The 17741-nt window shown below is 44.9% G+C and overlaps 1 protein-coding gene across 3 annotated transcripts in view; it reads right to left on the minus strand.

Annotated features, from left to right (window-relative positions):
• The window catches only part of RPRD1A (regulation of nuclear pre-mRNA domain containing 1A), a 77807-nt gene that overhangs the window by 32780 nt on the left and 27286 nt on the right, over positions 1-17741 (minus strand). The window contains exon 7 of one of the 3 annotated variants that reach the window (XM_075586014.1): positions 16780-17119. The exons of the other annotated variants lie outside the window; for them this stretch is intronic. Within the exon in view, the coding sequence (XP_075442129.1) occupies positions 17066-17119 (54 nt within the window). The 3' untranslated portion in view covers positions 16780-17065. Of the gene's footprint in view, positions 1-16779; positions 17120-17741 lie in introns of those variants that run through there. 3 annotated transcript variants of the gene reach the window in all.

Consider the following 17741-nt stretch of genomic DNA (forward strand, 5'->3'; position numbering starts at 1 on the left):
CTCACGTGGGGAGATACAGACAATAGGGCACACAGATCCACGCTGAGGGAGGGAGGAGTTTGGGGTGAAGCAGAGCTGCGCACCAGTCGGGAGCAGAATGGCAAAGGGTGAGGATGTGTTCAGCGTGCCCGTGGCCCCTGAACTAGACCAGATATCGCCTGCAGGCCGCAGCTAGGCCCCTGAGCCCCGTTCAGTTTGTGGTTCAACAGGGAAGGTCCATAGATAGGGACGCTTCCCCAATAGCACCAGCAGCGTTGGCACACCGGTGACAGGACACCACACGGTGCGCGCAGCCTGCGGTCTGGGACCAGACAACAAGCACATTATCAGAGACTTTAAGGGACACCCTCCAGCTGGAGCTCCCTCAAGAGGTGGCCGCCTTCGAGAAGGAGGGAAAGTATGAGCTGGATACCGCGTTGTGGGATCACATTGCGGTTCTGCGGCTCCATCATTCAATGTCTGCCTGGTCACGCCTAAGACTAGGAAGGTACCCACGTGCAGCAACGGCCACACACTCTGTGGGTGGTAAAAGACAAGAAAAAACAGCGCACAACGCATATAGTGAAATATGTTCAAAAATAAAATATATTAAGTACAGGTAATAAATCTGCGTAAGGTTAAATAGGCATTTCATGTACTCTGACGTGTTACCAGACGCCAAGAAGCAACCGAAAGCAGCAGGAGCCGTCTCTCACCTTGCACCCTCTGATGGTCTCGGACAGGAGCTTCTGGGACACATTCTACGCAAGTAGGTGGACACTCCCAGAGTGGCACTATGATTCCTCCATAGTGTAGTCGTCTCGTCTGGCAACTTGCTTCAGTGGTTAGAAACTCCAATGTAGGGAGAATGATAGTCCACAGTCTCGCTCACTGCCAGCTGCTTTATATGATCACCAGTGAGCCGCCAAACAGTGGTAATTAGACACGGGATCGATACAGCTCGTACTAGAGAACAGGACTTGCAACAGACGGAGGAATTACTCTATGCACTCAGAGTAATCCCTCAGTCTGTAGCAAGTCCTGTTCTCTAGTACGAGCTGTATCGATCCCGCGTCTAATTACCACTGTTTGGCGGCTCACTGGTGATCATATAAAGCAGCTGGCAGTGAGCGAGACTGTGGACTATCATTCTCCCTACATTGGAGTTTCTAACCACTGAAGCAAGTTGCCAGACGAGACGACTACACTATGGAGGAATCATAGTGCCACTCTGGGAGTGGCCACCTACCTGCGTAGAACGCGTCCCAGAAGCTCCTGTCAGAGACCAGAGGGTGCAAGGTGAGAGACGGCTCCTGCTGCTTTCGGTTGCTTCTTGGCGTCTGGTAACACATGTCAGAGTACATGAAATGCCTATTTAACCTTACTTGATGTATGCAGATTTATTATCTGTATTTAATATATTTTATTTTTGATCATATTTCACTATATGCGTTGTGCGCTGTTTTTTCTTGTCTTTTACTGTTCTATAGGGGTGCCGAGCCACTTTAATATCATCAGCAGCAGACGCCTTAACACCACTAGAGGTTGTTATTATTCAATTAATCACAGAGGTGTAAATATATATATATAATAATATACAATAATTTACACTTTAGTAATATCTAGTAGCGCACTTTTTCCTGTTTTTTGTTCCCTCTTTGGGTGGGCCTACTCAGCATGCGTAGCTCCCTTAGTCACGGGGAAAGGGGGGGCTACATTTGGAGGCGCTGCCGAGATTCAGAAGTGAGGTGCCCGAGAGAGGACACAAATGAAAGGGGAAAAAAAAAAACATGTTTGTGCTGTCCGCAAGAGGTCCGAGAGTGGGCCCTCCAGTATGAGTCGCTGTGGGGCATCACGTGGTCGCTGTGGGGCACGTCCCTGCAGCCACACCCCCGCGGGAAGTTTGCTACACCCTGACACAAATCCCTGGGCTCGCTCGCGTCCGGTATGTAGGCCGAAAGTGGGACCCTACATATCGCTGAACTATTGTTCTAGTTCCTGCCAGCAGCGAAATACATGAGGAAGATAGCCCCCGGGCCCTGCAATTTCCGGAAGCCCTGCCCACGGGTTGTCCGTTGATCTTTCCAGACTTGCCAATACCACTGGTAACTTCAAGTCCCGTGGCCCACGGCAGCGGTACCGAACTACTCGGCATGTGACAAGCCGATATTTCGCCCTGGAGACCACACCCAAAGAGGACGCCAAGAGAGGGTTCAAGTTGGTATCAGAAATGAAGGAATGGAATACGACCCCTTCCTAATCGCTTCAAGGTGGCGATAGAGGATATTTTGCCTCATCTCATCCAGTTTCACGTTAGTCAAGCACTGGGTCGGATACACCGTGACACCTGTGGAAACTCTGGCTCATTTGAACGCTGCTACAGTGCAGGAAGCCCCTGCCAGGTTGCAGTTCGATTTTGGGGAATCGACCCTGCCCGCAGAATGGAAGGAACGGCTAAATGCAAAATTAGAGGAGCGCAGGGAGATGTTCTTCACCAGCGAGATGGATGTGGGCTGCAGCAAGAGCGCCCAGCACACGATCTGGTTGAGTGACGCCACGCCATTCCGGGAGCGTTTCAGATGAATCGTTCCCAGAGATGTGGAGGATGCGAGAGACGTCCTGAAAGAGATGGAGACGTCGGGCATTGTAACGGAGTCCTGTAGTCCCTATGCCTCCCCGATCGTGGTAGTATGCAAGAAAAACAGGTCCGTCTACTATGCGTAGTCTACCGCACCCTGAACAGACGCACAGTACCCAATCGGTATACCCTGCCGCGGATAGAGGAAATTTTCAGCGCTCCATCAGGAAGTCAGTGGTTCAGCATGCTGGACCTGAGATTTGGGTACTACCAGGTATTCATGAGTTCTGAAAAACAGGAGTAGACGGCGTTTGTCTGCCCCCTCGGGTTCTACCAGTTGACCCGAATGCCCCAAGGCATTTGCGGTGCCCTGGCGACATTCTAGAGGTTGAAGACCATCGGAGATATGAATCCCCGGGAATGCTTAGTCTACCTGGATGACATTATCGTGTTCGGTAAGACTCTAGAAGAGCACGAGGAATGCCTCCTGAAGGTACTAGATAGACTGGGTAAAGTAGGCCTGAAGTTGTCCCTGGACAAATGGTCGGTTTTGCTGCCCGTTGGTCACCTAGTGTCCGCAGAAGGAGTGGCTACCGACCCCGCTAAGGTTGAAGCTGTAGTGAACTGGCCCAGACCAGACGTGATGGAGCTGCGATCCTTTCTGGGGTTCTGCGGATACTACCACCGCTTTGTAGAAGGGTACTCCAGCAAAGCCAAGGTCCTAAATAATCTCCTGAAGATCTACCCAGACGAACCTCGGCAGAAGGCTGCATCATCCACGGACACCTTTCGGAGACAAGTGGACGTCCGCCTGCAAAAAGGCGCTCACAGGGCTCAAGAAAAGTCTCACTGAAGCACCGGTCTTGGCCTATGCCGACCCAGAGCAGCTGTATATCCTGCATGTGGATGCCAGTTTCAACGGGCTGGGAGCTGTACTACACCAAAAGTATCCTTCTGGCCTCCGCCCAGTGGCGAGCCGAAGCTTGACGCCGAGCTAGCAAAACTACCCGGTTCACAAACTGGAGTTCCTCGCACTCAAATAGGCAGTAGTCGATAAACTCTACGACTACTTATACAGAGTCTCTTTCGAGATACGGACAGACCACAATCTGTTAACCTATATCCTGACATCCGCTAAACTGGATGCCATAGGTGGCTGGCGGCACTATCAAATTACCAGTTCACTCTAAAGTACAAACCGGGGCCCTTTAAACATCGGAGCTGATCCCTTGTCCAGCAGACCTGCGCTGAGTACAACGCCAGACGATGGCCCATGGGAAGAAGTCCCTGGACCTGGGATTCGGGCAATGTGCTCAACTGCCGCCATAGTGAAGGACAAGATTGCGTTCTCTTAGCTTAGAGTAGCCGATCACTGGGATGTAAGTCCAAGGCACTTCCGGCCGTTTGCTGCCATCCAGAAGGTATGTCCATCACGCAAGATACCATCATGAGATTGGTGGAGTTGGTGGTGCACCAGATGCAAGACCCGGTGGCTAAATCTATACGCCAGGCCATTGAACAAAATAATCCCTACTTGGTGAAGCACGCTCCTACCGACACAGTCACGGTCATCATGAGGGAATGGAACAAGTTCTGCATGGAGCGTGGCGGCCTCTACAGAACTGTCCCCTATCACAACCACCCCGACAGGAGACAGCTATTCCTGCCCAGGAGCCTGCAGTACCTTGTCCTAAGATCCCTGCATGACAATCATGGACATCTGGGCATAGACAAGACCTTTGGCCTAGTGAGAGACCGGTACTTCTGGCCCAAAATGCAGGAATCAGAGCGTCACAGCAGAAAACACTCTCCACAAGTGCAGCCCCAATGGGCCACCTAAAGAGCTCGGGTCCCATTGACCTAGTCTGCATGGACTCAAAGGGCATCGGAAACGTCCTAGTAGTGACCGATCACTACACCCGATACACCCAAGCGTTCCCAACCAAAGATCGGAAAGCTCTCACAGTAGCCAAGGTGCTGTGGGAAAAGTATTTCATACACTACGGGTTGCAGAATCGGATGCACTCCGATCAAGGGAGAGACATCGAGAGCAAATTGAGTAAACTTCTCAACATCGAGAAGTCTCGGACGTCTCCATACCATCCAGAGGGAGATGCTCTGCCAGAAAGGTTCAACCAAACCCTGCTAGACATGCTCGGCACCCTAAAGGCCTCCCAGAAAGCCGAATGGAGCAAACTTGTTGAATAGCTAGTAAATGCGTACAACTGCACCAGGCATGAATCTACTGGGTTCACACCATACTTCATGATGTTCAGGCAAGAGGAACGATTGCCTGTGGACATCTGTCTCCGGGTATCTACCAATGGTGTACTCAACATGACTCACTACAAATATGTGAGATGGCTCCAAGACAGCCTCCACAGAGCGTACCAGTTGGCAGGGAAAGCCACCGCACAACTGAATGCGAGCAACAAGTGAAGATATGACCACAAGGTCCGTTATCAGGAACTTCAGCCTGGAGGCACCGTTCTCCTGCAAAATCTAGGAGTTCCCAGCAAACATAAGCTACAGTAGCAGACCGCTAGCCCCTTTGAAGTAGAGTCCCAGATGTCAGGCCTTCCTGTCTACAGAATCCGAGACGCAGATGGAAGGGTAAAGGTCTGACACTGTAACCACTTGCTGCCCATTTCTCAAGTGGGGGACAGTGACCCTGAACCAGAGTCAACAGTGGCAGCCAGTAGGCCAGAAGAGTCCACAGAGACTCCAGCTTCGGTAGCCGAACAGAACACAATCTTTGGAAGAAACCTTCAGCAACTCCAACTGAGACTGGTGGGCACCACCCGAGGAAATCAGGTAATGGGCCAATGCCCCACATACCCTCCCCAGTGGCTTCAGCAAGCCATCCCCCTGACCCCAGAGTTTTGTCCCTCAAAGAGACTATGTAGAGACTGGTTCACCCCTTATGAGAGGGTCAGGGCCTTAAGCCCATGGTAGCCTCTCCTAAACGGAAGATGTCGAAGAGACTCACAGAAGTCAGCGAGTGAGACACCCTCCTACTATAGTGGCATACGATTCATTAGGTGCACCTCATTAGGTGTCTGAGCAGCTGTCGCAAAGCAGGTTAGCGTCTGTGATAACCATGCTCACGGAACTGTTCAATATTGTTTAGAGTTGGAATACCCCGTTAAGTTGTATATAATGGTATGCATTTTTATTATATAAACTTGCTGTGTCAAAGAAAGAAGTGCTCCAGCGCATAGACTCATTTCATTATCCCAAACAGGTATAAACCTTGATTGCAGAACTTCCACCAAACTGGCAGGTCAACCAGAGATCTGACTCTCAAGCTTCACACAGGATACACTGGAATTCCCCCTAACCCAGAAGACAGGCCACTGTATTCCACCAAACCGGCAGACCGACCAATCAGCAAGCATCCTGACAGACCTCTGTACCCCTGCGCAAACCAGACCCTGGTAGGAACGGTATCGGAGGGCACAAACCAGGCTGTGCACGAGCCAGGGGAGCCACCATTAAGCGGAACTGAGGGATCCAGGAGCAGCTGAAGACACCACGAGGAAATCCCATAGTTTGAGGCAAAGGGACAGACGTGGGTGTGCTGGACTAGAGTGAACACTAGGCTGGAAAGCTATTCACTAATGCATTTATGAATAAGCCATTTGTGAGTGCATCCATTTTTATTTTTTCTATTATTAAATATGTTATTATGCGGTTTTTTTTCTTTACTTTTTTTTAAAGTTATCCACTGGTTGCTGTGGAAGGTTACATCCTTATCCCCAGTGTGACTCAGCACGTGTGTGTTGTTTGGTAATTATAAGTATTTTGAATGTTTAGTACTGTACTCTAGTTTCTTAAAGTGTATGAAGAGTTAATATAATAAGTACTTATATATTTCTATACCAATACTTTTCTTTGTATTTGTCTTTCCCCCTATATACCTGTCTGGGATGATGAACTGAGTCTATGTGCTGGAGGACTTCTTTTTTTGACACAAGCTACTTTTTGGAGGAGTTGGAATACCTCCCTGGACTCTAGCAGCAGGCTCTGCAGACATTGTAAAATGTATATTTATATCTATATCTCTGCATTTATTGTACCCTGGTTGTTGGTTGGCGCTACTTTTTTCTTTTTTTATAAACTTGTGTTATGATGTTCCAAGCGGAGATGTTGGTTTTTCCACTAGGGGGAGGATGTAGACCAGCTCCCCGCTCATCTCTGTGCCGGGTGGGGGAGGGCTGCGTGGGGATCGGGTAGCGGTAGCGCCACACCGTACCCGGCAAGTGGGGATCGCCTTTTTGGATATGCCGATCTCAGTGGTGCGCATGCGCTGTAGGGCAGCCATTACAGTCGGCTCCGCACAGGACTACAGGTCCCAACATGCTTCAGGTCAGGCATCTCACGTGTGGAGATAGCCAATGGGGCACACAGATCCACATTGAGGGAGAGGAGTTTGGCGCGAAGCAGAACTGCACGCCAGTCAGGCACAGGACGGCAAGGGGTGAAAATGTGTTCAGGGTGCCAATGGCCCCTGAACTAGGCCAGATATCCCCCTGCAGGCCCCAGCGAGTTGTTTGTGGTGCTAAAGGGAAGGCCCAAAGATAGAGACGCTTCCCCTATAGCACCAGCAGCGTTGGCACACCGGTGACAGGACGCCACACGGTGCATGCTGTGTGGGACCAGACCACAGGCACATTATCAGAGACTTTAAGGGACACCCTTCAGCTGGAGATCCCTCAAGAGGCGAACACCTTCAAGAAGGAGGGAAAGGATCAGCTGGACACCGCATTGTGGGATCATGTTACTGTTCTGCGGATCCATCATTCCAAGTCGGCCTGGTCTGGCCTAAGACCAAGCAGGTACCCATGTGCACCAAAGCCATACACAGGGGGTAGCGCTACTCCACACACTCTTTGGGTAGGCCTAGCTCTGTAGACGCCGGGGTGGTTAGGTGACATGGGCACCTCAGTACTTTGGGGGTTCCACGGGGTGGTGTTTATGGTGTGGGTATTGTATTGTGGGGGCCTTGTATGACTTGTGTTATGTTATATGGTCAGTAAATATAAGTTATTTATACCCGTGCGTGTTTATTATTATTATTCACTGACTGTATTGGTTCCTGGGACGGGTTATCCTACAGCACTAGGATCCCTCCCAGGTGGAGGCGCTGTATCCAGTAAGAATGAGATCTCCCAGTGGCGGAGCATTAGGCCACCTGTACACCAGACAGGTACTCAGCAAGCGTAATTCCCTTAGACACGGGGAAAGGGGTCTACATAAGCATAGCAGCTACTTAGGTTTATCAGACTAATGGAGGCACCATAATTACTTTGCCAGCAAAGGAACCTAGCAGGCAAACCACACAAATACATTAGATATTAAGCATGTAAAAAAAAAAAAATTTTTTAAAGACTAAAATTTCTATACTTTTTTTTTTTTTTAACATAGCTATACTTAACCCATTCAAGATGTCACTGTCCGTAGTCATAGGCAGGACTTCTCTTTAAAATAAGACCATGAAAATATATGGTGCAAATAAAAACAATTTCCTCAAAGTTCTTTAATTGAATACGATTTTAAAGCCTTATTTACTGCAACAAAAACCAAGTTACAATATGCTTATTTATTAAACCTTTTTGATCCAACCCCTTTGGAATACTAGTTGAACAGCATTTTCACAGGGCACAGTGGATAGATGGTTACACATGCTTTGCAATTATTTTTTATTATTATTAATATAGTTTATACAAATTATAGAAAAAAATGTCAAACTCCTCTGGGGGGCATTTGAGAATCTGATTCCATCCAAACAAAATACCTTTAACGGTACTACGCGGAAGTATAATTAATTATTATATGCACAGTAAGAACGGAGCTGCCCGATGTCCCTTTCTTTCCCTCCCTGACCCCAGACAGGATTTTGAATCTGATGGTGTAAAGCTGGATGGGGTAAAGCTGGATGGGGTCTTTATCGAACCTTTTTTTATTTTGCTTTAATGTTAAACTCTTCCTGTGTTTTGTTAAATATTTGGGGCCAAATCCTAAATGAAGCGCACAATAAATAAAAAATGTAACTCATACAAAGTTAAACAAAGTCTACAAACCTTTCATAATATGAACCCTGGTTGGTGGGTCCAATTACAATATTACATGAATATGTTCAGATGTGTATGTGGTGAACATCTTTCTCGAGTTTTATTTTTGTCTAGAATTACTCAAAGAAAAATGTAGACGCTATTTTAATCATGGCGCATGAATAAGGAACTGATGATTTATTCTGAAGCTCTAATGGTATAACAAGTCTCCTAAAGGAATTAGATATGCAGTTGTAAACGTATACAATTTATTTAAAAATATACAGCGAGTACAATTGAGCAACTCCTAACCAGGAATGCTAGTGAAATAACACCCTAAACTAAACAGCGCTCGACCTAAATATATGTGAGTGCTACACAACTGTGAATTTAAACAATCACAATACTAATACAAAAAATAAAAGTGATATGTAAGTGAAAAATAAACAGTGCTACTACTCGTGATAAATAATGATGATACCTGCTGGAGATATCAAAAGCTGCCAAGGTGTCTCATGGAGTAAGTCTCATAAACTTACATGTAACAGAATTGCAAATAAAACACAGATACCTGGCGCTTAAAAACACTCTGCACAAGAGACGCAAAGTCCATAGGGTAATTACAGTCCTTAGGGAGACCTTCCCCTGGAATCCAAGCTGGTGGAAATAAGGAAGGGATCCTGACGGTTCCTCCTGTGGGCGATAGACAAAGCACACCATTGCGCTGTACCTCAGAACTCGGACCCTCCCCAGCAGACAGGAATAATGCCTACTTACAATCAGTCTCTTGTATAGGTGCAGTGGAGAGAATCTGTGCTTGAACCACTTCTATATTGCTGCCACGAACCCCACGTGTAGCTGCCTCCCTTCTGCAATCCAATGATGTTCAGAAGTATCCCCCAATGCTTTCAGTTGATCACATAGGGAGATGGAATGCACAAAATAGTGTTGAATGCACGACAAAGTGACGTGCCTACGTCACGAAACGCGTTAGGAAGGGAGGAGCATTGTGAGGCTGTCAGTAGGGAGTTCCCTCTGTGGTGAGAGTCGCGCTTCCGGTGACGTCACGATCAGAGCACCAGCACACACTGTGGAGAGCAGTGAGACCACATACTTTGCAGTATAGTATGGAGGGGTTTTGGGAGCGTCGGCATACTATCCACGGCTCTGAGGGAGGTCCATGCATGATGCGGACGGCATTTTAGTGATGGTTTTACACTCACTGGTTATGTGAGTATTTTATTGGCTGTTGTTTTTTTAATAAGTTGTTCATGCATTCTACACTATTTTGTGCATTCCATCTCCCCATGTGATCAACTGAAAGCATTGGGGGATACTTCTGAACATCCTTGGATTGTAGAAGGGAGTCAGCTACACGTGGGGTTTGTGGCAGCAATATAGAAGTGGTTCAAGCACAGATTCTCTCCACTGCACCTATACAAGAGACTGATTGTAAGTAGGCATTATTCCTGTCTGCTGGGAGGGCCAAGTTCTGAGGCACTGCGCAATGGTGTGCTTTGTCTATCGCCCACAGGAGGAACCGTCAGGATCCCTTCCTTATTTCCACCAGCTTGGATTCCAGGGGAAGGTCTCCCTAAGGACTGTAATTACCCTATTGACTTTACGTCTCTTGTGCAGAGTATTTTTAAGCGCCAGGTATCTGTGTTTTATTTGCAACTCCTAACCAGGAGTCTTATACACAATTCTTCCTTTGTCTTGATTAAGCTTAATCAACCCGCAATACACAATCAATAGTATAAAATATACAACAAATAAATCCAGTCGATGGACTTGGCTAAATGGAATTGAATGAAAAATCACTAGTTGTACAAAAGTGGTTCCTTTTCCAAATGTCCCGATCCTAAATGGATTTTTGTTCAATTAATACTAGGCACTATGGCCCAATTATAAAACTAATTATAAAACTTCTTGGCATATAATCCCCTCTTGTTGAAAGAAGTTTTTGGCAAACTATATGGAGTATAATCACACACTGGATTGATTGTGTGTGACAGCCTAGAGTTTTTATGTTCTTCTTAAAGATGTTATACACTTTGTGAGTATAGGAGTTAATTCACTCAGAGGTATATAGATATTATCTCTGTGCCGATTGACGTGATCCTCTATATTCAATCAGGAGTAACAGTTTCCTTTAAAGATACATGTGCTGTATATATATGTTGTATATCTGTGAGTGTTTGTGCCGGTAATACAGTCTTACTCACGGACTCCAGCTGTTGTGCTGAAATCCACCTTCACTGCTCACCGTCCTGTGTTGAGCCAAGGATCTGCACACTGCATATACCGATAGTTCTTATCACCGTGCCCGTCCGGTGCTGTGTTGGTTACCTCTTCTGGCACTTTGTTCACCTCGCGATCCATGACAGCATTGTACAGCAATCTTTGTTGAAACTCTACTCCTACTCTGATCCAGCGTCCACAGCAGTCACGCGAAACGCTTCCCCCTCATCGGTCCGGTGCCAAAAACAGGTAAGGGGTGTGTCTATGTGTTTCGCGTCAGGTGCTCACAATGCATATGTATCTCACCCTACACATAGGGAGTACGTACCCCTGAGGAAGCCAAAGCCTGGTGAAACGCGTCGGGTGAGACACCTATGCCACGTGAGCACCCATAGCGAAACACCTGCACACCCCTTACCTGTTTTTTTGGCACCAAACCGGTAAGGACGAAGAGTTTTGCGTGTCTGCTGTGGACGCCAGAGTGGATCGGAGTTGGTGTAAGAGTAGAGTTTCAACAAAGATTGCTGTACAATGCTGTCATAGATCGTGAGGTGAACAAAGTGCCAGAAGAGGTAACCAACAAGGCACAGGACGGACACAGTGATAAGAACTATCGGTATATGCAGTGTGCAGATCCTTGGCTCAACACAGGACGGTGAGCAGTGAAGGTGGATTTCAGCACAACAACCGGAGTCCGTGAGTAAGACTGTATTACCGGCACAAACTATCACAGATATACAACATATATACAGCACATGTATCTTTAAAGGAAACTATTACTCATGATTGGACATAGAGGATCACGGCAATCAGCACAGAGATATCTATATACCTCTGAGTGAAATAACTCCTATACTCACAACAAAGTGTATAACATCTTTAAGAAGAACATAAAAACTCTAGGCTGTCACACACAATCAATCCAGTGTGTGATTATACTCAATAATTTGCCAAAAACTTCCTTCAACAAGAGGGGATTATATGCCAAGAAGTTTTATAATTGGGCCATAGTGCCTAGTATTAATTGAACAAAAATCCGTTTAGGATCGGGACATTTGGAAAAGGAACCACTTTTGTACAACTAGTGGTTTTTCATTCAATTCCATTTAGCCAAGTTTATCGACTGGATTTATTTGTTGTATATTTTATACTATGGATTGTGTATTGCGGGTTGATTAAGCTTAATCAAGACCTAAGAAGAATTGTATAAGACTCCTGGTTAGGAGTTGCTCAATTGTACTTATTGTATTTTTTTTTAAATAAATTGTACGTTTACAACAGCATATCTAATTCTTTTAGGGGACTTGTTATACTATTAGGGCTTCAGAATAATCATCAGTTCCTTATTCATGCGCCAGGGTGCTTTTCCCTTGCACATTGTTGGGGGGTTGAGATTCCCATCATTCGCCTAGGCTGCAGAATATCTACTTATTAGAGTATTGTTTTACACCTGTAGTTGAAAATATAACGCCTTAATATTTTCTATTCACTATTTCAATTTTATTTATAATATAGTCCGTCCTACAATCTGGCAGTTAAAAAAAAAAGGGCTCAATAACTACTATAATTTAGGCAACTATAAATAGAAAACATGACAAACCTATTATTAAAGCAAGGTTTGCAATGGATTATAACTAGCTACATTTTTCTACGTTGATGTACCCCCTACCAATTCTTATTTAAGTTGTCTCATTCCCAGAAATGGAAGCAGTTTCACAGGAGACTAGAGCATTGATTGTTTAAACTGTATCAGTAGCCCTTACATTTTTTTTTTAAAGGACGGGATGGCTTAGGGAGAGCAGGGAAAAAGATGAACCCATTTGAGAAAGATCTACTTTCCCAACAAATGTGTTGCATCCTCACCTGATATCATTATGTAATAAATCTCAAACGTAAAGGGTGTTAATTGGATATTAATGACCAAGCTGCTCGAATGCTTAAACCAGGGCATTACTAAATTGATGTGCAGCCAGATTTTTTTTAATACTATTTAAGCTGACAGTTTGCAATTGCATATTACTTACATTATAGCTCAGAATTGGATTGGTTCATTTGCAGTTCCTGACATAAATGTCTGCTTACCATCCGATTGCATAATAGTAGTAATTTCAGTGTAATTACTCACTTGCCGTTACAGTAGGTCAGCTAATATGCAGTAAGACCCCCATAAAATGCTAATGGGGAGATAACGACTGTAATTGACAAGGCAATAAAAACATTAATCAGCAGCTCATGTTTGGGTTGGAGATTCCCTACAACATGTAGAAGACAAACTTCCATCCTACACTCTCCATTCCAGGGAATTAAAAACCGTTAAGAGAAGAAACCAAAATATAAATAGCCCATCCAAGCAACGGTAAAGGCACCTGCAAATGCCCAGGAAGTTGTTAATCCTAACCTGTCTACTCAGCTCCTAGAAATGGTCAGCATTTCATATAAAAACAAGACTATAGTCGTCCTTCATAATACATTTTTATGTATTTGTGGACCAGTCTGGGCCAGAAAACAAACTTTTCGTAAGATGTAAAAGTAATCACAAACCCCCCCCCCAAAAAAACGATGCAACAGTTCGGAGCTGCATTCAATATGATGAACACAGGATCGCTGCTAGTATCGTCAGGGCAAGCAAGTACTAGTTTGGTTTATTTTTATGAGGAATGATGGGTGTTTCCATTACTTATTTGCAATCTAACCCTTAGGGATCTTAAAGCTGCAGGTCAAGCAATATCCTGCATGTGTTTTTTTTAATAAATCAGTTCTGTAGTAGTAAGAAATACTTTTAGCATTTTCTGTTTAAAAAAAACAACAACTTTGGAAGACCAATTTTCTTGTATTCTATTTTAACACACGTTTGTTCCTATAGCAACCATTTACATTCCCCAGATCTAAAGATGTCGCCGATCAATGGACGGAGAACGAATTGACTGGCAGCTATGCAATTCTTTAGGTAAGTAGAGATTGCCCACATGAAACTATTGAAGTAAAAAAAAAAAAAAACCGGGAGCTTGAACTGCAGCTTTAAAGAGCCTTAGTATTGATAGTATAGATATACATACTGTAATCCTCTACCACAACACCTATCATTATATAAAGAGCATGCCGCTTGCTTCATAGCAAACATAACAACCACCTTAGGTTTCCACTCTCCCTTCCTATTCCATGGAGCAGGGTCATCGTTACCTACTGTGTCACTGTATGTTACTGTTGTAAGTTTATTTTACTGTCTTTGCACCATATTGTACTGCACTGCAGAACATGTTTATGCATTAGAAATACATTTTATATAGTAGATTTGAGGTGTTACATTTTTAACTATAATTTAGGCTTTTAATGATTCCATTCTATATGCGGAAATGTCCTTCCTGTCTTGCACCCGAGACGCCTGTGTGCTTGAAAGGAAAATGGTGCGCCAAACTTGGGTACCAGGGTTATGTTCGTGACTTTCCCACTCGATGGGTATAATAAAGTTCTATTGGGCTAAAGTGAAGAAGAAAAACAGTATATAGGGCTCTATACCGTACATAAAATTCCACTGTGGGGCATTTTGTCAAAAGGTGATAAGTCATTGAATATTAAAGATGGATTTTGGTTGCTCTATCCCAGATTAGAATGTGATTTGGAAGTGGTGGTTAGGAACCACAAGAGGAAATGGAAGAGGACATACTTGAAAACGAGAGGTAACTCTCAATGTATTACTTCCTGGTAAAATATTTTATAAATAAATAAATAAGAGCTCCTTTATTCAGCAGACATTGCTGTTGACCAATTTTTGCCCTTTGGTGGCCATTTTATGAAGACATTCTTTGCATCATGTCAAGTACCAGATCTGAATCAGCATCAAGATAATAGACAAAAGGATAGACAAAAAGGGACCACCTAAAGAAATGAGAAATAAGGTACTGTGGGTGCGAAGGAAACCAGGGAGGGACCCCTAAATCCCCTTATACAAAAAGGGTCACCCGCACTCCATGAGACCCCTTTTGTATTCAGCATTAAGATTGTCGCAAAAAAAAAAAAAGAACATTCCTCAAAATATTGAAAATTGAAAGAATTGGCACAATCACTAAACTCCCTAGCATATTAAGTGTATAGACTATTTAGTATCTGTTTTGAAAAGACAAAGCTGGTTAAAAGTTAGGCTCCCCCCCCCCCCCAATTCCGTATTTTGACAACAAAATCAGTTTGATACTCTTAAGACCGGATTACCAACCGTAGTCATTTATTCCCCCCCCCCCCCTTTTTTTCTTTTTCTTTACAGGCATGGGCACACACACTTAACTACACTGACACCGCAACCAGGCACACACAGACACAGGCAGGCCCACAGCGACACCGCAACCAGGTACATGCAGGCGCATACACGCACACACCCACACAGGGAGGCGCACACCGAGACACTGCAACCAGGCACACACAAGTATTTACCCCACCCCCAAATGATGCATTGGAGTTTGAAGTTTGATGCCTTTAAAAGCACGTTAACAACCTTATTCTTTTCTCCACAACAGTTTTTTTTTTTTTAATTTACAGGCATGCAGATGCACTGAACTACCCTGACACACTGCACCCAGATGCACAAAATGACCTATCTTGACAGCGAGATCTGTTTGAAGCTTTAAAGAGGATTACCGGCCTTATTTTTTTCGCCCGAGCTTCTGATTTTACAGGCATGCAGACGCACTGAATTACACTAACACAGCACCCAGAGGCACACACAGGTACCAGACCCACTGACCGGTTTCTAGGGCCCCCAAATCGGCAGTACTGGTCAAGCAGGGGAGGGGGCAGCAGAGTCAGGTGTGGGAGGTGGATAGTGCGATCGCAGATGGTGCTCAGGGCAGGGGAAGCCCGTCACTCCCCTCCTGTGCCACTGCGTATGGCTGTCCTAGCTCTCCTGTCGGCATCACTGATAGGCACACACACTGTAACGTAGACCCACACAGACTCTCTCCCCCCCTCAACCTCCCTATTCCCTCCCCCTTTACACAGCAGCCCTTTACACAGCAGCCAGCGGAGCTCAGTCGCTCGTAACGACCGGTCAGTGACTCCTGGGCAGCTTTCCAAATGTCACGGTGCTGAATTGAAGAGTTGGGAGAATCAATGACAGGCCATGCCTGATAATAAAATCAGAGCGACCAGTTTCCCTGCTCTGTGACAACGACATAGAGGGAGTTTTTAGAGACACCAGTAGACATTCGCCAGCAACAGGTTAATACAGTGATTCCCAACCATGGTTCCGTGGGACCCTGGGGCTCCTTGAAGCAGTCTCAGGGGTTCCTCCTACGGACCACAGACCCTCCCCCCCTCGGGGTGTTTTTTTTTTATATGTATTTTGTAGGGTGGATTGAGAGAGAGTGGGGTAATTGACGGATGGTAGGGGCGAGTGAGAGAAGAGGGGCAGACAGGAAGGAGTGAGTGAGGAAAAGAGGGAGAAAGGGTGAGACGCAAGGGACATGAGAGGCGGGAGGGGGGAGAGAAATACATGGGTAAAGGGTGGGAAATAGAGGTGGCACGTGAGGTGTGAAATGTTGTGACTGACCCCTGTCAAACCTAATATGTGTCAGCCAGGTAGGGGTTCCCCGAGATTTTTCAAAATACTTCAAGGGTTCCTCCAAACAAAAAAGGTTGGAAATCACTGGGTTAACAGCATACTGCCATTGTCTCATGGCAGTCTGCTATTTCCAGCCCAGCATTAAAAAAACGACCAAAAGCTTGCAGTAGGGTGTTCAGATGGCACCTCCTACTGTTTATTCGGATAGTTTTCCCTCTACCATACAGCACAGAGCTGTTTTGTATGCAGACTACATAGGACCTTACCCTAAACTTCTCAGATAAGGTTTTTTGAAATCTACTAATGTCACCAAGAGCTGATGATCAGCCATATTTAATTTGTTGATGGGCTAATTAAAACAAAACAAAAAAAAAGGATAAATTGGAATAAAAAGTTTACAAGTACAGTTTAGGAAATTTAAACCAGTGAGCAGGGGAAAAACATAGAAAGGTGAAAACAGACACCCTGCTGTAAGGTGTTTTATTTAAGAAAAAATAAGAACGTAGGTGGAACTGCATCTTTTGTAGGTCTTGGGGAGAACAAAATATGTACATGCCAGAAAAGTCAGTCGTCGTTTTAAAGCATTACAAACATATCTACTTTTAGAAACAGGAGACAATACAGGAATTGTTGATGGTTTATGTTTATTATGTTGTAGCAGGACTAGTGTGGTAATGAAGACGACATCATTTTTGAAGGTTTGTCCATGGTCACCACCTGCAATAGAATCTAGATAAATGTTAAAGAAACCGTACATACAGGAGCTAGTGAGGCCTTGGTACTTACCCATTTCCACTGACCTGTTTGTAAAAAGGAAGATTTACAAAGTAAGAGATCTACTGTAGGAAAAGTGAACATTGATAATAACCCACCCTAGAAATAAATCACAGGTGAAAGAATGAACCGGTTCCGACCGGTTTCATTCCGTTTTCTTATTATCCGCATTCCAGTCATGTTTGTAAAAAAAAATGCAACAAGACGTGAAATGCGTTTCACTAATCATGAAATTATAAAGGACTATCAGATACTATTGGCACCTGGCTATTGCATGCTCAGCTATGGCATAGTGATTTGTTTTATACTTGTCTATACGAGAGCACCGTGAGACCATATTAACGTCCATTCAGGATGTGAGCTATGCAAGTTATTGGATACATATTTAGGTGATCCCCGTCTTAGGACAACTAATCTAGAAATCATTATTCCAAACTATGCCTGACCTTTTCCCCCCCATCGCCCTCATTTTCCTTTACTGTACCTGCTCTGTGTTCTGCAGATGACAAATGTATTTAACTGGTTCAACGGCACATATTTTCTTGTGTTTAATTAAAAAGAATAC

The sequence above is a fragment of the Ascaphus truei genome, chromosome 2 (assembly GCF_040206685.1).
Source record: "Ascaphus truei isolate aAscTru1 chromosome 2, aAscTru1.hap1, whole genome shotgun sequence".
Taxonomy (NCBI): Eukaryota; Metazoa; Chordata; class Amphibia; order Anura; family Ascaphidae; genus Ascaphus; species Ascaphus truei.